This window comes from Phalacrocorax aristotelis, chromosome 6 (assembly GCF_949628215.1).
Source record: "Phalacrocorax aristotelis chromosome 6, bGulAri2.1, whole genome shotgun sequence".
In the NCBI taxonomy this organism is placed as follows: Eukaryota; Metazoa; Chordata; class Aves; order Suliformes; family Phalacrocoracidae; genus Phalacrocorax; species Phalacrocorax aristotelis.
Window position 1 is genome coordinate 39759850 of NC_134281.1, and position 22833 is coordinate 39782682.

At 39.5% G+C, this 22833-nt stretch overlaps 1 protein-coding gene across 1 annotated transcript in view; it reads left to right on the forward strand.

Annotated features, from left to right (window-relative positions):
* NEGR1 (neuronal growth regulator 1) overlaps positions 1–22833 on the forward strand; it is a 308360-nt gene that overhangs the window by 248529 nt on the left and 36998 nt on the right. Inside the window, exon 6 of the mRNA XM_075097284.1 lies at positions 3068–3219. Within this exon, the coding sequence (XP_074953385.1) occupies positions 3068–3219 (152 nt within the window). The remainder of the gene's footprint in view (positions 1–3067; positions 3220–22833) is intronic.

A 22833-nucleotide genomic window follows, 5' to 3' on the forward strand; every position in this document is an offset into this window, starting at 1 on the left:
GCTCTCCTGTTGTAGCTGGGGAAAGGCGAGGAGGGGTCTTACAGGCAGGTTGCAGACCATCTAGCACTTTATCTGTCAAAAGCGGTGCCTTGAACTCCACATGGGAGCTGTCAGGTGCCTGCGCAAACCCCAAGCCAAGGGTACCCCAAGATGGGGAGGGTGGGGTGACCTGGGAAGGGACAGGAAATTTTGGGGGGAAAGTTAATAAAAGCTTCTTAGAATTGTAAAAGGGTGTGTCTCTAAAACTTTACAAGCATTCCCTGCAGAGAGGAGAATGGCTTCACTGCGCTGACTTCCAGTTTCTGAAATTCACTACTGTTCAATTATGTCATGTTATAGGGTTATGCAGAAATTAGATCTCAGACATGAAATAGCCACAGGGAAAAAGTCCCAAAGACACCTATCTAAAAATATTAATTCCCTTATCCTTGACAATGCAAACAAGACTTATATTTGAAATAACAAAACTCATTATAATGGCTTAATATATTATAATAATGCAAAGGTATTCAAATATGAAACCAAAGGTAGGTGCCCCTCAGGGCTGGTACTGATGCATGATCTTCTTTAGATGCACAGGCATAATATCTGGCATAAAAAGGAGATAGCTCTTCCTTTTATAACTAGTGGTACAAAGCAGTAAGGTGAGAAATGTGTAGGGTAGCTGCACACAACTTAAAATGCCATTCCAGCCTGAGAAGTAACTTGGTAAAACCTAGACAAGTAATAAACATTGTGTTCAGTCAATAAGCAAATCAGAGCAGCACGTGGGAGTAATTAATTTAAAAGTAAAAGCATCTGGTTCTTACAACTGCAAATGGAAACCTCAGAACTGCTGAGTTATGCTAACTAGTGCCGACTCCTCCATCCGTTAACTATGTGGTCTATTGATATGCATATCTATCTGATTCCATTTACTCCACTCCCAGTTCTGGCCCCACCAGTGTCAGCCACTTCCTAGCATGGATGTGGAGGGAAGATGATGCTGTCCAAACTGCGCCGGCAGGATCAGTGGGAGAGGAAGGAGGGCGACAGGAGGAGGGGAAGGGGTCTGCGTTGGCACCCACAATGCTTGTCCTTTCGGCAGCCTGGGGAAGGCAGCAGATCACATCAAGCAGACGCAGTTAATGTTTTGATATGAATGTCGCCTCTGACAGGGCATGGGGACGGCAGAACTCCCAATACCTCATTGTTTTCCAGACAAAAAAAAAAAAAGAGTTAAACCTTACAGCTGTAGAATAGAGATGCTATAGTTCAAACTGCAGTTATAGGCCAAAAGGATGGAGGTGGCTTGGTAACCACTGGCAGGAATAAGCCATAGATGGAAGTGAAGATGTCGCTTCGGTACCCCAAGATCCCCTGGGAGAGGGGCAGGAGAGGAAATTGGCAGGGTTCAAAGCCCAAAAGGCAGCGGGAAGGGATGATGGCTGCAGCTTGTGCCCTCCTTGCTGGGGAAGGGGCATCCCGAGGAAAGCACCTGACCTGGGGCTGGAGACACTAACTTGGGTGTGCTGCTGAGCACCTCCCTGCTCTGCCTACCTGAGCACTGCATCCACAGCGTCGGCTGCTGCCATGTCGATAACACTGTCACTGGCTACATGCTGTGGCATGCTGGCATGGGAGCATCGTAGCAGGGTGTGTTTTGGAGCAGAGAAGGCTCTTGGGTTTTTCTGCAGCAGAGGGACAGACATTGGCAGTTTTAGAAGGAGAACATCCATGTGCAGAAGCACGTGCATAGGTTGAAAGGACAAACCTCTGCCTTTTACAAGTCTGGAGAAAAGACGAATCTTCTAACTGTAGCATTCACCCCAAATCAGGCATTTCAATTCCATTTTTTTGTTTCTTGCAAAACCACGTGTGTCCATGGGATGTGCTATGTCTTCTCCCCAACGATGGGCTGTGCAGAGAAGACCAGAAACCTCTACAGCAACACAAACTGCACAGGGAAGAGAAACTCCTTGTATGTGCAGCAACACAAAGAGATTAAATGGGAGCAGAGGCACTCATGTAATGATGACAAATATTCAATCCACAATATGCAGAAGAGCAATTAATGATATATCTGAAATGTTTTTAGACAGAATGCTAAAAGATTGCATTAATTCCCAGGATATATGATTATATCTTTAAATATATCAAACACAAATTGTATACTTAATCTGGAACTCTGCTCCTTATGTGAAATATAAGGAATTATGAGTAATCAGCTATAACTAGTGTTTTAATATCATGGTTACTCTTCTCATATCCTTGTTTGATCAGACGTGGTTTACCTACAACAGCAATATTTAAAATAGTCATCTTTCTTTGCCTCAGTGCAGCAGCAGTGCTTCTGACATCACTTTGGAAGCAACATCAAAAGACTTGCACAGTTCCTATGAAATTTGGGATGGAAAACTCAAAGCCAGGGAAACAGATAAATAAAAAAAGCCCTGGTGTGGCTTTTTCCTGTGCTTTGTTACCTGGTTTCTGTTCAGGTTGCTGTCTCAGGATGCAGTGCTGCTGTAGCACATCTTTGCTAGTTAAAAGTCTATTTCGTAGCTGTAGAGCCCTGTAAAACAAACTGTGGTCACAGTCCTACATAGTCCCATATTAGGCTACCTATACATCTGCCATCAGCTGGAGGTGTGTAAGGACAAAAGTAATCTCCAGAGTCTGAAAAAACACCCTCTGGAAGACTTATCATAATACTTTTCTGCCCCAAGTAAGGTATTTACATTTTTAGTTAGGTTTGTCCAATTTATAATCTAAGCTCTCCATCTGAGAGTTTATATCCTATCCTATGGCCAGGCAGGGAGGGCCATGGGTGTTGGTCTTTATTTTCTTTTGACTGAAGGGGACACAGGCAGAAACTGTTGCCTTCAACACTCCACAGGTCCAGCATTGCCCATGGCCTTTCCGAGCTGCTGCTATGACAAGTTTGCTCAACAGACTCCATCGGCAGCTTGCAATCAGCTTGCTGTGCTACCCGTTATGTCTTTAAAAAAAGGGAAAAAAAGAAAAAAGAAAAAAAGTGATTTATTGCTTATGGTATATGAGTTACAGAAGTTTTCTTTTTGCTTTCTAGACTGATCAATGGTCAACAAGGAATTACTATTAAAAATTATAGTACAAGATCACTTCTTACTGTTACCAATGTGACAGAAGAGCATTTTGGCAACTATACATGTGTCGCTGCCAACAAGCTAGGGACGACCAATGCCAGCCTGCCTCTCAACCGTAAGTAACATGGACATGTGGCAAATGTTCATGGCTGTTTGTTTCCACATACATGGATTCGAAAGCCAAAAAACAGTAGTGTTTTTTCCCCCCTCGTTTTTCCATGAGGCATATAAATATCATTGCGCTCTTCAGTACTGGGAAATAATGCTCCTGGTTGTTTATTCCAAGCTGCAGAAGGGTTTCTGTTCTGAAAGTGATGGCATATTTTGGGGGTATCAATGAGTTATGTATCTACAAGAAACCCCAACTAAACCCAACCCGCCGTCATAGTATAGAGGCAGAAGTAGCATGACAAAATATTTCTGCTCAGAATAGCAATAATAGATCACTAAGGTACCACTTTAAACAAAGTTAAAAACTTTTTCAGCTAGTTTCAAGGAGAATACTGGGCTGAATAATTGGGGTGTGCCAGAGCCCTGCTCACAGGTCGGCTTGTCGTTTGTTGGCCTCTGGTACAGAGAAGTTGTGGAGGACTTGAAGTTAAATCTTTTGGAAAAGGCAATAAGCATTGTAATAGGCAAAGCAAAGCACTGAGATTTTTAGCATGAAGGTTACCTAAAGTGGGTCTCAAATGTCCTGCTTGAAAGATATTTTTATCTGTGAGTTTGTAGTATTTCACATTTGTTGAATATCTAGCCACCTGTTAGTGGCATCCAAAGATGTTCATAGTTGAATTTCGGTGCTGGTCTGTTTTAATAGTGATAAAACTGAAACACAAAATTTAGAATATATCCTACACGCTTTTCCTACATAAAGATATTCCTTATTGAGTGGAAATGTAAATTTTCAGTTGCTTAAATCCTAGGTTTATTGCTTTCTAGCCATGATAGTTACTATATGGTATGCATTGTCAGGATATTCTAAATCACTGCAGAAGAGATATAATAAGCAGAAAATAGCACGAAGCCTTTCCTGCCATTTTATTTAACATTTGAGCAATCATTAACAAAGTGGGAACAACATTATGCTTATTTTAAACAGAAAATGCAAGAAGTGAAAACAAAATAATATGCCAGAAGCAGATAGAATTTGGTGTATTTGCAATTCAGATAAGGTAAAATGAACATTTTGTTTCATTTTTAACAGAGCAGAGCTGAACCTGTCTCATCATTGCTGCCAGGATTTTATCAGTTTTAAATTGTTGAGGTACCATGGAGCCACCCTTAACAAAAACACCTTGAGATGCAGAGGTTGAAAATGTCATATAAGTATCAAGTACATTGTTGCAAATCATAAAAATAGATGTTCTCCATCATGAAAGAGATGGGATGTGTGAAGCAGAACAGTCTGAGAGCAAATACTGAAATCTGGGTCTGATCCTGACCTCACAGAATGAAATATGGGGGTGATGTTAGCTCAGAGGTTTGACTGAAAGGCCAAGATGAAACATCTTATTTTATACTACATTTTTTTTAATCTAGTCAAAACAAGGAGAGATTTCCAAAGGTGGTGATCTAGATTTCAGTTGGGAATGAAGACCATTTGGTGGAATTTTTTACTTGTGCATAGTTTGCATTAATGTTATCTAGAAAGAGTATCACTCAAAGACGAAAAAATCACAGGGTAGCAACTTTTTACGTATGGACTCCTTAATCCTTCAGAGATCATTTTCTCTTGTGAAGCACTGCTTACATTTTATTTTGTTGGCAATGATAGCTGAACATATGCGCTGGTTCAGGTATGTGTGGGGGAAGTGTTAGCAGTTAGTGTTTGGTTGCAATATTTGATAGTCAAATATAGGGTTAAGTATAACTTTATCATCATGTTACTTGACAAATGTTAAAGATTAGATCTTGATGTCTTATTTCAGCCTGTATTTTAAACTGTTAATTGCATTGGTGCAATACAGTCTGAGATGCAGGGCGGTTGGAATAACATCATTAATGCAGCGGCCAGTAACGGCCGCAATTCGCGAGCCCTGCTGCGTGCCCCGCTGCATTCCCTTGTGAAATCACAATGGGTGCGCAAATACACAGGGGGTTTTATCAAAACGCTGTCACAATGCACAGCTATAGCCGGAGCACTTCAAATCCTGAACTTAGAAACTTGCACACCTCCGCTGTTAGGTATTGGCACCTTGCCCAATACCGCCAAGTAATTGCTAATTGTCTGTTTCTGTCTGGTGTAGGGGTTTTTTTTAAGAAAACTGTTTATAGCAGAGTTAGAAAATCTGTATTTTCTTTCTTTGCACATCCCCATATAATATATAAATTACATCATAGCTCTGCACAGCTGGGAGCCTTTCTCAGGGTCATAGTTAATCATAGTCTCCATTATCGGTGTCTGCATCCTATGCAGATATAAAAGTCAAGGATGCCAGAAAAAGGATTATTTCTTCTACTACCAAGAGGGCTCTGGCTCTCTGTGAGGCAACCTTGAGCTAATAGAAACTCATAAAGTGGGTAAGGGGATGTCAGGACAAGGTAAAAGCTGACTTTGTGGGGCTGTGGGCATGGACTGAGCGAAGGAGATGGTAGATTAATGAAGCTGTACCTGATGGTTCCTGTGGGATGGATGGGGCAGGAGGAGAACTTGTCTGGGGTATGGCTGCTCACCCATGGACAGAGGACTACCCCACTGCTGCTGTGAATCAGGGACACCCAGCAGAAGGTCACCCAGAGCCACTCTGTCCCAGGGACAGATAACCAGATCAGACTGCAGAAGAACTTCATGTCTGGGACGTTATGAACATCTCAGGTCCCACGAACGTAATGAAATTTATCATATCGCTAACTGAAGACTTGTTGGCCATGTCTAAGATCTAGCTATTAATAATAAATTCAGCAGCTGTAAGATAGAAAGACTTAGCCTTCAGGGAAAAATACAGAGAAGCAGTGGTTCCAATAAATGAATAATGAAAGGCAATTTGCTAATTATTCATGGTTAAGTCCTCTGTATCATCCAAATGTGTTGGTTTTTGTGGGAAAGCTTATGAAGTACATGACCCTCCCAGAGCACCCACATGAGGAGTGTTTGTTGGACAGTCCCATCCTGCCATCTATGGGCCTAATTGATCAGATGTTTAGCACTGTCTGTGCTAGCTTTTCCCAGAATTTCTGGTGCTTAAGAATAATGTAGTCCTTTCCTGTAAATAAAGGACAGATTTGCTGATTCATTAAATGCAGGAGATGAGGTGTTATGGTGGGTACCCAGGGTAAGGGGTTCCAGCTACAGGGGCGAGGAGCCAACAGCGAATGGAATAGCCCTTTTTTAATTAAGCAGATTTTGCTTTTAAATTAGTACAATCTTAATTCAAGACAAAAGGCATTTTCCTACAAACAAATTTGCAAGGCCACTGCGAGTGGAGTAGCTTATTAACTACTGGCACTGAGGTAGGTTTATTCAACTGTTTTTCTCAAGCAGCCAAAACTGAGATGGTCTCTATTGCTGCTAAAGCAGCAACATCCTTACTGAGATGTCTCCTGTCCTTGCACTTTCCTGGCCAGGACCCACAGCTGGTAGTGGATTTCTTACTTTCTCTTATCAAAGCTGAGTCATGGCAGAAGGCTTTTCCTACCTTTCACGGATGAGGATAAAGGTGGAGCTGTTGCTCAGCCCCTGCTCCCCGCAGCAGGATGTGGGGTGAGGTGCTGCCACCGCAAGTCCTTGATGAGCTGCTGGGCCAGACATGGGGCTCAGCTCCACTCCATGGCACCGGAGATCCAGGCTGTGTAAGTCAGGTTGTAGGGTGCGTTGTTTTATTGTCCTGGCTCAATCAGGCATGCAACGCAAACCCCACGCCTTTGTATGCCTGTCCTCATCTCCTCTCTCCTCTGCCGTGTTAAATTAGGGCAGGAAACAGGATGGTTGTTTAAATCCTGCATTTTTAATCTGCATGTAGAATTAATCTATACAACTATAGAAACTATAAATCTACTGAAGGGACTGTTCATAGAGGCATTAAATTCACTATTACATTTGTGATGTCTGTGTGTCCCCTGAAGATGTCATCCACAAAAGTCTGGCTTCATATAAGCCATCACCTCATAGAAGATGAAAACAATCGTTACTTCTCTGTATATATATGTGTTTAGTCTTATGTAAAGGTATTATTTTTATTTTCTAAATAGCTCCTCCTATATGTCCTTTAGCATTTTTAGGAATACTATCAATAATTTGTCTGGTAAGTGGTACCTTTCTTAAGAAAACTTGGAATACAGAGGAAACATACATGTCTGTTACTAACAGCTACCAAAGGAATTATTTCCTTTACATGGCTGGTTATATGATCCGCAGATGTTACTGGTGTTCAGGTTTATACAGAAATCTTAGATATATTATCAGTAATTATTTAAAAACATAAATAATTGTGAAGAGCTGCAGAAAAGGTCAATAATGACATTTGGAAGGAGAAGGAGCATAGCAAGGTGTGTGAGAGATGTGGTAGTATTTTCTGTGCTCATTTAATTGCCGCAGCTAAACAGAACTACTTTATTGAATAAGCACCCAACTGTGAACTTACAGTTAGTGCAACATGCTTATAATCTTGTCTTAAACATTTCTACATGCTAGGAAGCGCCAGACCGTGCCCTCAATTTATATGTGTTGATTGCATTGGTTCCTACATAAAGATTCCCAATTAAACTGCTGTATTAATATTTTTAATACATTGGGTTTCATGTCTGAAATGCAAAAAAAGTTAATATGCTTCCAAAAATTTAAATTAACTAATTGTAAATTGCACATAACATGTAATAATACGCATGTTCCTCGGTGGCACTGTGTATAATTGGTGTAGCATTGGCTACATCTACTGGAACATCAAAGATCCAGAGGTATCAAGGGTATTTGTAGAGTGGTATAATAGCCTTTCTATGACACATCTTCTGAATATGGGGACAGGCAACCATTTTCCATGGTCATCTCCTGCTGCACAAATCAAAGAAAAACTAGGCTTAAGGGGGCTTCAGAGATCATCTGAGTCATCTGACTGAGGGTTGGCTCACAATGCCAGTCGTTGTTCCTGGCAGATGTTGGACTCCTCCCCTCAATCCATAGTTGACCCATCATGGTGAGGTTGTAGCCATGCTTCTTTCTTGAATTAGCAACCCTTCCTTCATATTTAAACCAGACATCATCTTACTGTAGCTGAAGCCTGTTTCCACCTGTCATAGTCACCAAGGGAAGAAAAGAAAGCAGGGTTTTGCAGGGGTAAGGAGAAATAAGATCTGGGCAGAGGTAAGGAAGAGCAGTCCATGGAAAAATAATTGTCTCCAAGTTCATAAAAGCCTAACATGAAATGAGCAAGAGAATGATCCAAAATTAGTAAATTTACGCACAGATAAACACGTGTTTGCACTACTATCGTCAGCAATAGTGACGACAGAGTGGCCAAGCTTGCTGCTGGGGCACGTACCTTTCCATTACCATTTTGCAATGGTAATTTATGATTGTCTGATGCCTGGGCTGCCATCGTATTCCTGAAGTGACCCTTCTTAACCCTTAAAAGTTTCTGTATGCCCTTATTCCTCCAGCTTTAGTGAGCTTTAGATTTATTTCCTTTTTTTTTTACCCTGTCTTTTTTTCTTTTTCTTACCCAAACACATCCGGGAGCTGGTATGTGAGCTTCTCAAACTCAGACTCTCTGGAGCCATATTTAGAGCAAAGGGGCCATGCAATGCAGCCGTGCTGCCTGGATCTGGTGGCAGCAGCCACACTGCTCAGGTTAGTGATGTAGCAGGTCTGTCTGTGGGGCACTCAGTTTGACGTGCTCCCCTCATGCATGGTGCATGGCCCCGGCTGCTGTCCAAGACCTCCTTCAGGATGAGCATTTGTTATTCTGACTGGAATTACATCCTCCTGATGCAGACAAGATCTGGGCTGCATCGTTGGCCATGCTCACCTCTCCCTGGCACAGACCTACAGACCTCCCACAGGAGTTGTCCTGTACTCTCCAGGCTGCGTGTGGGCCCTGCAATGCTGGCACTGCTGCAGGTGGCCCTTATTATCAGTAATTTAGCTTTTAGTTATCATGCAAAGACTGCTTGGGTTGTCTTCTGTTCGTATAGTTTGGTGTCATCGTTAAACTCAGCGGTTTCATTTTATTGACTGAGAAATCATATTTTAGTGTATTTGGATATGTGACAGGTTTCTGCTAAGTTTTAGTTCAATAGCTTTTCCTAGCCTACCAAATTTGACATTTCTAGAAAGAAATTTATTCTCCAGGGAAATTCCCTTTATGTCTACAGTTTCAGCTGTTGTCCGATTACCTAAGAAAGATTTTAGTATTTTATCTATCAAATACTGTCCTGCAAAGCAAATCAAACTTAAATTTGCATAGTTCCTTGTTATGTCGCAGCCAGGCAGGCTGGCTTGCACCAAAAAAAAAAATTAGATAGCTATATCTATATACTTATAAAAATTTAAATGAAAATTCCTGTAGTCATTAGGAGCCTTTTCAAAGACTGCTACAGTCAGTCAAAAGACATTTATTGACTTAATAAGGTTTGGATCAAGCCCCAAGTCTCCTGTGGACATCACTGTGCAGAGAACTGATGCCATGGATGTAATTTTTCACTGGGGGGATCCCATTCAGTCCTGCCTGCAGGGGTGCAGTCATTGCCTTGATCTGCTCATCCAGCTCCTGCTGAGTGAGCAGGGAAGATCTCTTCCTCTGCATCTCAGGAGGGGTGATGGACAGGGAGCAGACTTTAAATCCATTCTGGGAGCTTCCAAATCCTTTGTAAAGGGGTGGTCACGAGTCTGAGCTGTCATGCTTTCTTACAGCTTCTGACCTGCTGCAAGGGACTTCCAGGTCCACACCTGTAGGGTTTCATGGCATACCCTTTAAAAAGCCAAACAAATCTTTGATGATGCATTGTCCCATCTGGAAGCTCATAACGTCTGTGGTGTACCTCCTCTGTTACAGACTGAAGGTGATTTTGCTTTTTTTTCCCCTCTGTGTGTGCTCTGTCTTCACTGGTGGGTCTTCTGGTCTAAGTCCTTGGTTTTGCTTACCGCATCCAAGTTGGCCTAATAGGACTAGCTGCTACAGGAGAGGTGATCCATCACAGAAAAGACCTGTCCTGGGAATGGAGACTGGGACAGACACCAAGCTCCTGAACAGTGTGTTGAAATTCAGAGAATTAGAGAGACAGGGGTATAAACCTGGGAGTCGGTTCCTCCGGGACCTCTCTCAAAGATCAAGGTGTATTCATCCAGGGCATTTTAATTGAGTGATCATGTTACCAATGGAAAACAGTTCTCTGAAAACTTTCAGGCATCCCCAATGGGATTCATAGGCAAGGTAAAAACCTTTCTTCCCTCTTTCTTCCCTGTTCTTGCACAGGGTGAAATTGAGGCATACAATGCAACAGAACAGCACACAAGTAAAACAGAAACTTTTCTTCACATCACAAGGACACCTGGGGGACTAATTTCATAAGATATTGCTGAGACAAGGAGCCCAACGGAGTTAAAAACTCAGCACCTTAAATTCATATATTCATACAGAATAAGATAAATGGCCAAATCTTCCATTTATGTAAGTCGTAATAATTCTGTTAGATGTTGGGCTTGATATCCTTCCATATGGATGCCAACTGCTGCTCCAGGTAACAATTACTGAGAGTTAAGGAGAAATTTTCTCTAAATCCATTTTCCAACTTGAGCTTTATTTTGAATTATATGACAATAAGTGACTGAGGTAGGACAAGGTAGAAATAACCCATCTGAGCAAGGCCAATAATATGTGTTTCTCCTTGATGTTTAGAAGAAACTTTAAAAGCCTGAGAGTGTATCTGTGTTTGATTAAAAAAAAAACAAAACACCAAACCCAGAGATCTTTGCTATGGATCCTTAGTGAAGCTGCCTTTATGTTATGTTTTGTTACATTTGTGTTTGTAGTCTCAAATTGTGCAATTATAACCATAGCTAACGATGTTTAGACACATATTCTTACTGAATTGGATAAATCAGGAAGGTTGAAGCATGTCTAGAAGCATGTCTAAATGTTCATCTTGGGTATCAGTTAATTGCAATGATTAAAACATTCAAGGTCATCTGTGGAATTTATTTACAGCACGCTGCTGAAGGCAGTGGCAGCCTGTGCCCCAACCAGGGCAAGGAGTGCCAAAAGTCAGAGCTCTTCTTGAACTTGTATTTCCTTTCAAGAGGTAGAAAACCTTGAAGTAAATTAACTTTTTAGAAAAACTGAAAATCCAAATAATACCATGCGTAGCAGCCGGGAAGAAAACTAGAAGTGCTATAATGTAATGATATAAATGTATTTTGCAACTCAATCTGGAATACAGACTTCAGCCTTGGCCTCAAAAATTTTGAAGAATGGCAGGGGACATTCATAAAGGGGTGATGGGAAACAACGGATGAAAAAATTCCCATGTTGAGATTAAAGATGATTACTGTCTATCGTCTAAAGAAAAACAGGCTTATTGAAATACCGGCTAGTTTAGGGAAGGTGTATTAGGAAGTTTTCTCACTAAACAAGCCCAAGAGAGCTTTCACTTACACTAATCAGTGGCAAATTTTAAATTTAATACAAAGCACTTCTTCAATAAAATATTATTAAGTGTAGAACTTATCTTCATAACAAGTTGTTGAGACCAAAGCTCATGGGGCTTTAAAAAGAATCAACTATTGATCAAGGATATCAAGAATTTTCATTAAAATCATAGAATAGATTTTAAACCCAAGACTTCAGTATTTCAGCGAATAGTCTGACAGGTTGGAAAATGCCATGACTGAGATAATTTGCCGAATAAATTCTAGGTTATTTAACAAAAGCAGCTGCTTGAAACCAAACAATGTTTATCTGAAAAACATGTTGTGCTTCTCATGTCAAGTGTCCTCTGATTTAGAGATTACTAGAAAAATAGACAGAGATGATCTCCAGAGCTTCTGTTGACATTTTTCTGAGAGCTGCTATATGTTCCTAAGTATCTGAGCAGTTTGTGAACTGAAGAAAATTAGAAAGAAAAAAAAATTATTTTTTTCTGCTGCAAGAAAGCTAAAATAGATTCAGCTTACTTAAAACAGTAAGCTTTTTAAGTAAGCCCACACTATAAACACTAATTAACCTCTGTACCTAATCACATAAGTAATAAAATGCTGAGGTTTTTCAATAAGCATCTAAAATAGAGAGCTAAATTAATGGTATCCATATTTCCACCTACAGGTTTATATTTTGAGATTTTGACTGTTTTTTAAATAATAAATTGAGTAGAAAAGCTTAGTCTTCTCAGGGATTTTCTAAACCTCAGGCGAAAAACATTGGTATCAGATGTTTAGATATTGCTTGTAATATTAGAAATAATTAAGGAAAAAGACCTATGATGGAATTTTTCAGAAATGTATTTTTTTTCCCAAACATATTATCATAAGTAACAAAGCTCATTCCTTGACTTGAAAATCTACCATGAAGTATCAACAACAGTAATCAGAATTTTACTGTGCAGTAAGGTGCTGTTACTGTTATAGACCTTCTGTTATAAACTGACCTGTAAAAAGATACTCAGATTTTTAGACTATGCAATATTTAGATTTCACAAACTTTATTCAAAGATAAAACACATCCCTGAGAACTCGATAATTTAAATTCTGTTAATTTACTCAGTTAAAATGCTATTCCGAGAGAAAGAACAAAATATTTCATTTTAAATTGTTGGGGTTGTGAGGGAGAGAGCAACAAATCTCATGAAGTAACCACACCATAAACTAAGGCACACCACAGTATAGCAGTGATGTACAGCATTTTTTTATTTAGCCAATAAAACGTACATCTGGTACCAGCCCCTTTCCTCTCCTAATGCTATTGCTGAGCTTTCCACGGTGTTGCAAGTATAGGAGAAAATGTCTGTCAGGCTGGAGAAACTAACTTTGGAGTACGGATCCAACAATGTTGTATCTAAATCAATAGAGACTTTAATGTTTTTAAAGCTATGATTTTACAGCTAAAGGTAGTTCTATGCAGTTCTTAATCTTCCTCAACAAGGTACATTTCTTCACCTTCTTTATCCTTCTTCTTAACCTACAGTTGAGTTTAAAAAATAGATTCCTGCTATTTTCAGAGCAGTATGTTGTATAAAGTATGTCTGTTTTAAAATACTACTTTTAATCAACGACTAAGTGGTTGTAATTTTGAAGCAAAATATCATTCTTGCTAAACATCAAAACACTTTCCCTGAGTGCAGATTTCTCAATTAGGATGCAACATGAAAAAAGGATTAAAGTTTTCCTGCACTACTTGTTATCATCCTGTCTGAATTTCAGTATGTCACCCATCAGACACATGGTTCTCCTACTAAGAAATTTTGCAGCCAGTCCATTTCTGTTTGCAAACGAAAGGCTTGTTCTTGACCTTTCACCCTTTGATCTCAACCAGCAGTTGCTGAAACTGCTCCTGGGCTCTGTAAATATTGTTCCACAGTTCAGTGTGCAACCTGAGCAGATAGATTGTCATGTCCAGGACATGCAAGAGTCAATGCAAGTCAGAAGGGTAGTTTAGGTCTTTACAGTCTTTATTAATACTTGTTATATAAAATGCCCTACAAAATCTGCATTAATTTAAATAAAATTCCCAGTCCCAGGACTGGAACCATCACTCCCCAATTTATAACAAGTGTTTCCTGGAGTGCCTGGGAGTTTTCTTGAAAATAAAAGTACTTTTCATGCATTTTCTCTTAGCACATCTGTAGTTACGGACACAGTCATTTTGGAAGGAGGGGAGTGAGGAGGAACGTGGCATGTCTGACCTCATGTCCTTGGTCTGATGCCAGCCTGAGCTGCAGCCGTGCAGCCGGCCCGGCACAGCAGAGCAGGAAGGAGCTGTGGCTGGAGCTCATTACAGAGCTGCTAACAACTCTTAATTCTTGCTCTGTTTGCTCAGGGTTTTGGAACTGACGCCTGGCTGCGATGCTGCACATGACCACAGAGTGAAAGGAAATTGCCCTCGAATAAACATTTGCATGATCCCATTCGAGCAAAGCAAAGGCTGGGAGAGGGTTGTTTCTACATGTAAATCAATGCAACGAAGCACAGCTTGGGAAAATAACTGCTTAGGCTAAGGGATAAATCTGGTCCAAAAATTGAATGGGTATGAATTTGTCATGCATAAATCCAGGCTAAGAGAGGAGGATTTCTAACCCTTAGAACAGCTGGGTTCTGCAACAGTCTTCAATAGAGAGTGGTGGGGCAAGCAACTGAAATTATCTTGACAGTGAAGCTTAGTGAGTTTATCAAAAGGATTTGTCTTCAGTGCTGAAGAAATGAACCAAAAGCCTCAGGTCTGCTCCATACAAAAAAAAAAAAGTCTAAAAAGAAGATGCAGCTCTTGAGTACAATTCCTTTTCCACTGTTCCAATGAACACCTTACTGCAAAACTAAACAAAACCCAATTTCACCCAGAGATTTAGTGCTGGTTTGATTTTATTATCCTGTTTAGCAAGTGCGGTATGTGGTTGGCATTAACGAAAACAATTGGCCTGGGGCTAACTCTACCTAACGCCCTCTTCCTAGCTACTCATTTCTAGGTTTCTTTAAGGTGTTTTTTATTGTTTTACATTTCAGAAAAGAAGTCCTGTTTGTCTTTTTGCAGATGAAGATTTGTTTCATGTTCAATACATTAGAAGGAATCAGTTTGTTGTGCATGTTATTAAAGCAGTGAAAGGATGATGTAGTGAGGGTCAGTATAGGCATCCTTGGTGCTGAGAGGGACTGCAAGAGGAGTTGGGGCCAGTCCAAGGCTGTCTCAGCAAACTTTAGGTGGATTTGGTATTGAAAAGAATGGACAAGATACTTCCATTTACAGAAATAATATGTTTAGGTTGTGCATGTTAATAGTATATTTATAATATGCTAATAGTAGTTCATCTGTGCAACAAGATTCTAAGCTGTAGTGTGGCACTTACCTTAACAAATTGTGCTGATTCTGCATTAGAAGCAGTAGCAGAAGAGCAGGTCTACCTCTGACCTTGGCAGGGAATCGCCCTTGTTTTATGTGTAATCTTCTGCGGCAGAATCCTGATATGTAAATAACAGGTAATCTCATATTTCAAATTTCACTACCTTGACCAAGAAACGGTTATCAGGTCTGACAACTATCACAGTCTGATATATCTAAATCCCTTGTGGGAGATAAGTGAATCTTTAGAGAAGCACATGTTGTTTATTTTAAACCATTGATGTGTGTGCTTGGATCCTCTGTTTTCTTGTAGGCTATTTGCAGCAGACTTCCGTTCCTTGATCTCAGCTTTTAATAGCTCCCCAGGCAATAAATGCATTTCCTTCCTCTGAGTGTTTGCACAATGACTTGTTCTATAGATTAGCCAGGCACTGTTCTCATGTTCTACCTATTTTCTAGTACCAAAGGAAAAACAGTTGTACTTCTCTGACTCATTTGTGACTGGAATAATCCATGTTAATGTTCACCGTCATGTTCCTTTCTTTTTTTCTCTGACCTGTAGCATTATGTGGCTCTCTATTTCTGTTGGAAAGTTTGAAGTCAAATCTTATAATGTGCTCCTTCTTAAACTCTGGATAGAGATGTGCAGCCATAACTCCAGCTTAATTAAGTCTCCTCTTACAGAAATTGTAGACATTTTATGAATTTCATCATTACATTGGCACATTTCACTATGTAATTTATAGAGATTTGTAATGATTCATTTGATAGACATTGTCTGTGGATTTCAGTTCATCAGAGATCAGTAGAACTATAATTACACAGTAATTGTTAAATATCTTATTCACAAATTACTCTGCCAGTGAAAGCAAATATCAAAGCAGTTGAATGGCATCTATTTCTTCTAGGTATGTGTTATATATGTACAAGGATTGCAGAGACGGGGGTGCTTACTCTAAACATGGAAGCAATGCATAGATCAGGCAAGAATGTCTATAAATGAGAATAAGACTTTTATTCTAGACAGAGTTGTCCATGCCTGTATTCCTAGAGCTGCAAGCAGCAGAAGACTTTCACCTGGAAAACCCTAGGGGAGGTTATCCTGGGGGTGATTAGGTCAGGAACCCAGGTTCCCCGGGGTCAGGGGGGCATCTCTAAGGGCTGACCCAGGGCATAATGGACTCTGATTGCACAGGTACTAGCTATTGGCCTATAAATCGACTACAAACATGAGCCACTTGTTTAGGTACCTGAAATTAGTACAAACTCTTCCCAGTCAGCTCCCTGTGGCCAGGTGGCTGCTCTGTTGTAACTGAGGCAGATTCCCCTGTTTTCTGGTAATTGGGATGAGGAGCTGTTCAGCTGCCTGCTGCTGTGGGGACTTTTCCTTAGCCCAGGGCTGCTCTGTGTGCCCATGGGACATGGATATCCTGGCCCCAGGTCACTGCTCTGAGTGAGGGAGAGAAGAACAGGCAGAAACGTGGTTCTTGTGTACCGGGACTTGCATCCTGACAGGTTGACTCACTGTTGGAGCCAGGTTGATAATATTTATTCAGAAATCGTGCTCTGCTCCAGTGAAATGAACTATTCACGTTAGCCAAAGCATAAACACATGATGCAATTTTAGTACACGTGTGGCTGAGCAATGCCTCTGGCTGCACCAGAATACTGTAACTGGCATTTCTGCCTGTGCAGACCTTTATGTAATAATAATAATTAAAAAAAAAAAAAAAAAACAAAACGCCAGCTTTACCATATAAGCAAGATATGGTGGCAAGATATCCCATGGAAAAAATTGGGAAAAAATAGAAATAGAATTACACTTGCTGGTTAGAGAGCACAAAATTTTATAGTATTTCTAGCCCACAAATCTTTTGTACAGCCCAGATCAAATGTGCATGTGTCAGAGCAAATGTTGCCGGGCATATTGATCAAAGTTCTTAAATATTAAGATCAGTTGCCTCTCCTATAGATTGCATATAGCTTCCACTGTGTGCCAGAAAAAAACAAGTCTAGCTTTTTTCACCATCTGGGTAAGGTGTAGTCAGCCAGCAAGCAGAAGCGTTTGTATACGCCACTTGGTCTTTCCAAGAGAAGCCAAAGCATCGCTTAACGATATACTCCAGTCTTGCGCAGGATGAATGAAAACACACTGGCACTAGCAGAGGGTTTAACTGGGCTGCAGGGCTGTGTAGGAGAGGAAGGTGTCTCTGGGAAGATTCCCCCGCATCCAGGCTATTTTTATTGGAGTTGTGCATATTCAGAAGTGGGAGAAAATTAACAAGCCTGCCTATTATCATGAACCTGGCAAAAGGATTTGTTTAAAAGTATTAGCAGTTTCAGGCATACTGCTGTACACACTGGAAGGAGGTAGTGCCACGGCATGCGTCGTATTCCATCTCTAATGTGTATTTTGCCTTATTTACTTCCAGAAACACAGCCACATTTGTGCAGATTTAAAGAATGACCTCTGAGAACATGAATATTATTACTGGGAGTCAGAGCAATGCTAATCATATGTTTCTGAATAGCAAAAATGCTAACAGATTTCTAGATCTACATTATTCATGAGCTTCCTATTTATACATATGAATGAAAGACCAAGCTAAAAGGATGCAGACTACTTGGCCATTTTTTTCTTCATTTTGTTATGGTCTCAGCAGTAGTTTTCTCTGGAAAAATCTGAAATAGAAGATAAGGATTAATGAGCAAATATTGTTTACCCTTTGTAATACTATATCTTGAACAACTAAATAAAAACATTGTATTTCATGTAACTTTTATGATGTAGATATAACTAAAATGTTGATAGGAAAGAGAAATTCAATAGGTTTCTCTATGTGCTTCACCCTGGTTTTGTTGCCTAAGGCACGGACAGCACACAGGTGACATGGCAGCAGGAAAAGCGCAGACTCATTAGCAGCCTCATTAGACCTTTGACATCAAGAGAAGGTCATATTCACCGTGGCATGCCTCACAATTGGGTTGTCTGCCTTTTCTGTTTCTTTGTCCATTTTGCAATTCAGTTATGCAGCACTCTTCTCTAAACTTGGTTTAGAAGAGCAACAGGCTGGGAAGGGTTGATTAAGCATTAAGAGATCAATTTCAGAAAAGTCCTAAAATGTTCTTTTTTCTCTTTCATGAACAGAGCCATTCCTTTCCCTCCATTCATTTTAATTAAAAACATGCAACTCTTTTTAAGGTTTTTTCTTTTATGAGAATCTCCATAACTGGTTACTACATGCTGATTGATCATCCCTTGACATTTAGGTGTGTTCTCTGCTTTGCAGAGAGCCTGTGTGTTCCATAGAGGGGACCATGGCAGATGCTTACATTTATGGACTCGTGGGCAAACTACAACACACAAGTTGAAATGTGTGGTCAGGCAACAGCGGGACCAGTTAGATTGTAACAGGAAGCTTTCAAAAAATTTCCCTTAACTGATCATGGTTAGAACAATGGCAGCTTCTTTTCCTTTTTGGCAGTAAGTCCACCGTGGGTCTGTCTGCAGCCACGCATTGAGAAATCAAGATGTTTCAAGTGTGCAGGGGAAGGGAATTTCATAAATCATATCCTCGATAGTGCTCTTCTAATAGAAGTTGTAGGAAAAAAATTGTAAACCATGTAGAAGACTTCATAAATGCAGGTCCTCAACTGAGATAGCAAATTGGTTGGTGCGTTTTATTATGTTTTATTTTTGATAGTGCTCAACAGTGTCTTGTAACTGGATACACAGCGCCGAGAGAAATGCTTTTTGATTTGACATCAAACGAGCCCTATTGATGTACCATCTTAGAATGCAAAAGTGTTGTCTGAGGTTTTCTTCATTTGTGAATGTTTTTGTTATATTTCATAAACTCCAACAGGTGTCCCTCTGCTAGAAATGCAATGCTTTAGAAATCTTTCTCTGCATCTGAAGGGGCCTCAGTTTCTTTGGAAAAAAATATCCTTATGGGGCTTTACATAGAGTAAGTAGTGTGCCCCTACTACTGGGGTGGCCACACTGTTTTGATCTCCATGGCATTTTGGCAGAAAAGCAGAGCTCCTTGCTGACCAGCAGCTGCTGGGTCCTTTCCCTTCTTTTTAAATCCAGAGCGTCACTTCACCCTCAGGTGACGTATTTGCTGCTGTGCGTCCCTTCCACATGCAGAGGTCATTCAGAAGGCTGCAGACAGCCCTTCACACCCATGGCATCCATGGGACTCGCCATAGAACATTTCTACCTGGTTTTGGAGTTTGTTGCCTTTTTTTGGCCTCCCTCTACACGCAACCTTTGCTATCTCCAAACTACCCGTAACCACATTTTCTTTACAATTAATGAATGAATACTTTTTGCTATCCTGATGTAAGTCACCCTTTGTGTGGCCTGTTTCACATTTTTCTCTTAGACTTGCTTTGCGGGAGTTTCTTCAGCCACACATTGCATGGGACTGTTGAAGGCTGCAAGTGCTGAGGTCTATTCTGAAATCTGTAACAATTTCATTGTTCAAATTTATTTTTCAAACCTGAAAAATTTCATTATTCATTTATTCAATTGTTTTTTTTTGTTCCTTGAAATTCGTTGTGCTTTACTTTTTCATTTTTGAATAGTTTAGTGCTTGTAAATACTATTGCAAAGATGTACTAGTGATGGGACCTTAAACTAGTGGGTATATTTTTGTGATACTCAAGTATGAATGGATGCTTTTGCCAAAATCCCTTTGCTCAGGATAAATTTCCCTGATTTATTAATTTCCTCAAAATACAGGCAGTCCCGTGAAAGGTAAAGCCTTGAGCATATAACCACTTGTTATAGATGTGGAATTGTTGTGACAATGGAGACAGAAACTGCGTACTCTTACTGGCAAGAATATCTAAAGTATGACCTTTATTTTAAGTACTATTTTGAATGTTTTTAATGGAAATATAATTTTTGCTAGTTAGTGGTTCACACACCCCCACCCCCAATTACATTAAATTGCAAACAATTTTTTTTGACTCTGTAAAATAGTTCATCCTGCATAAAATATCATAATTCATTCTGGAACTTACTAAAAATTAAATAGATTTTTAAAAAATTTAGTATACTCCAGAGTTAAAATAAGGTGTTATTTTAGTATCGTTCTTTGATTTTTTCATAAGAAAATCAAATTCCATTAGAATTTTAAGTAAAACTTGAAATTCATCTCTTTACTTTTCGTGTGCCAGCTAATAACACATGTAGTGCTCAGGTATGTTACTCCACAGAAATGGTTTTCAGTGAGTGCTCTTAAAACTTAACTTTCATTAGACTTCTTTTACAAGAGTACACTAAAAGGTGTCATTAACATGGTTTTCTACAGGCTTACAAATATTTGAATAAGTATTGAAAAACTCCTGCTCTCCAGCAAAGCCAAACTACTGTAGGTTTAGAGCAGTGAGGATTGCCAAAGGATGGAGTAAGTAAGCTACCTGGCAATTTCAGGTCTCAAACTTCAAGTTGATAATTATTTATTTTTTTAATGACTAATAGACATTGAGCTCTTAAATACTTATCATCCTGTAATGAAAGAACAAACTATTTAAATAACTAAACCATTACTAGGCAATTAAGGTGCAATAACACAAACCTGTAGAAGAGCTCAAACTGTAATTGCAAAATATTAATGGTGGGTAAAACACACAGAATAAATTCAGGTCATGTCTCTACCCAAACCACTTACAGTTGCCATCCAAAAGATTTGTTATTAAATATGTTTTTCCATTTACCATTGTATTCAAACAGTCTCTGGCTTACCTAGGCTTAAAAACCTCTATTTCAAAATAATTCATTAATCTTTAACAAAGCTGATAAAGCCCAGGGGAGATTTGATTAAATAAGCCTAGTTAATTATCAAAGGTCATAAATGAAAATAGTTATAAGGGTCTTTTTAAATTAATTAATGTGTTAGTATTTAATTGCCAGTTGTATTTTGGACCAGTTATTGATTTCTCCAGTACATGAGAAGTCTAAAAATTATTACAGCAAAATCCAACAATTTTAATGACGCAGACTGAAGTGAAACAAGATTTTTGTATTCTCCTGTTACAAAACCCTCTCCTTATCATCTATAAGTGTGCTAGTCTAGTAGCATCATGTTCTGACTCTTCCTCAGATCTAGAAATTGCACTCTCATCGGGTAAGATGTTACTGATATTGAGTAAGCACCTACCCTCATCCTATAATAAAATACATCATAAAGTTATGCTTTCTCTTACACAGTGTATGTAAATGCCATTTTATAGTAGATGTGAATATCTAATCATACCTTTTCAAATAATTTGTATTTATCTTAAGAAAACTCATGGGATTTTAAACTAAATACAAATAGTAAAACTGTTTAGACTGACAATGTTTAATATTTAGGCTGCAGAATACTAGAATAAACTAGAACAACGTTAGAAAGAAAATACTGGGATATATGCCAATGCTACAGTTTTGTCAAATTAAGTGTGCATCTTTTCTTGATTTTGTACCTGACTGCTCAGTCTTTCTAAGAAAATACTATTGAGCAGAATGAATTTCTATGCTCTTGTGTGTGTCATATCTCAAAACGAGATTTCAAGAAAGATAAGTTTTTAGCCAAAGGCAACCTGAGTTTGTTCCAGTAGTCATTCCACACTTGGGATCAAAATACCTGAAGAATGGCAGAAACCGACTTTAGAATGTTGAGGGCTACAGAAAACGATTAAAACATTTCATAGTTTCTCTTCATCATAGTTATTGTAAAATAGGTTAGACTTTCTGTCACTGTAATAGTGAAGAATATAAAGAATTAAATTATATCCCAGACTTGGTTGGTATTGGTTTTTATTCTGAAAAACAGAATTTGTGTGTGGCATATGGCTTTACTCATAATAAAGAACATTTTTCATTTTTAAAAACTGGTAACCTCCTAACAGTATCAGTTGCGCCAACCAAAACAGTTGCATTTTTGACCAGCTGCTAAGTGATAAAATAAAATCTTTCTAATAAAAAACTGCGTTCATAGCTTTAACTCAAGACTTCTGTAATGGTCCCAGTGATGGGCTGGTGCTGAGCTCATGCTGGGAGGGGGCTCTAGAGAACTGGAGAAGACCATCATCACTTCTATATTGCTGAAGAATTTTACTTCCCTAAATGGATCAAAATGGTCTTTATGGTGGCATTAACATCCACTTTGAGCGACAGACAAATGTTGTTCATCCACTCCAGCATCAGCAGAAATGTGTTCCCATATCTGCAGCTGAGGAGTGCAGGGAGAAAGCGGCTGCCACGTGTCTGGGCAGGGATGCTGGTAAGTAGGAATAGAACTGTTAAGCCATTGTCTGTCCCCTGTCTTAATATGGAGTAGTATTGGACTGGTTCTGTGTCAATGGAAGTCTGTGTTTTGTCATTTGTGGTTTTTAAAGACCTTGATTTGCAGAGGATACCCATACAGTCTTCATACACGGGGGAAGAAATATATATAGGTAATATGAAATTAATTACAATATTTAGAACTGTGCTTCAGAAGTGATATCCACAGAGACACTTTGTTTTCGGTTACCTTGAAGAAAATATTTTTTTCCGGGGAAAATCCATCTCAACAGACTAAGAATGCCAAGTGCTGAGTCCAGTTGCATGAAGTGTCTTGTTATTTAAAAATTGTTATCAGAAAAAGTGGTAAATTTGCTATATAAAAATGTAGAGACAGAACCAGCAGATGAAGACTGAGGGGTTTGGTGAGATACCAGAAATGGGAAAGTTGTCAAAAGTTCTGAGTATTTTGTATAGA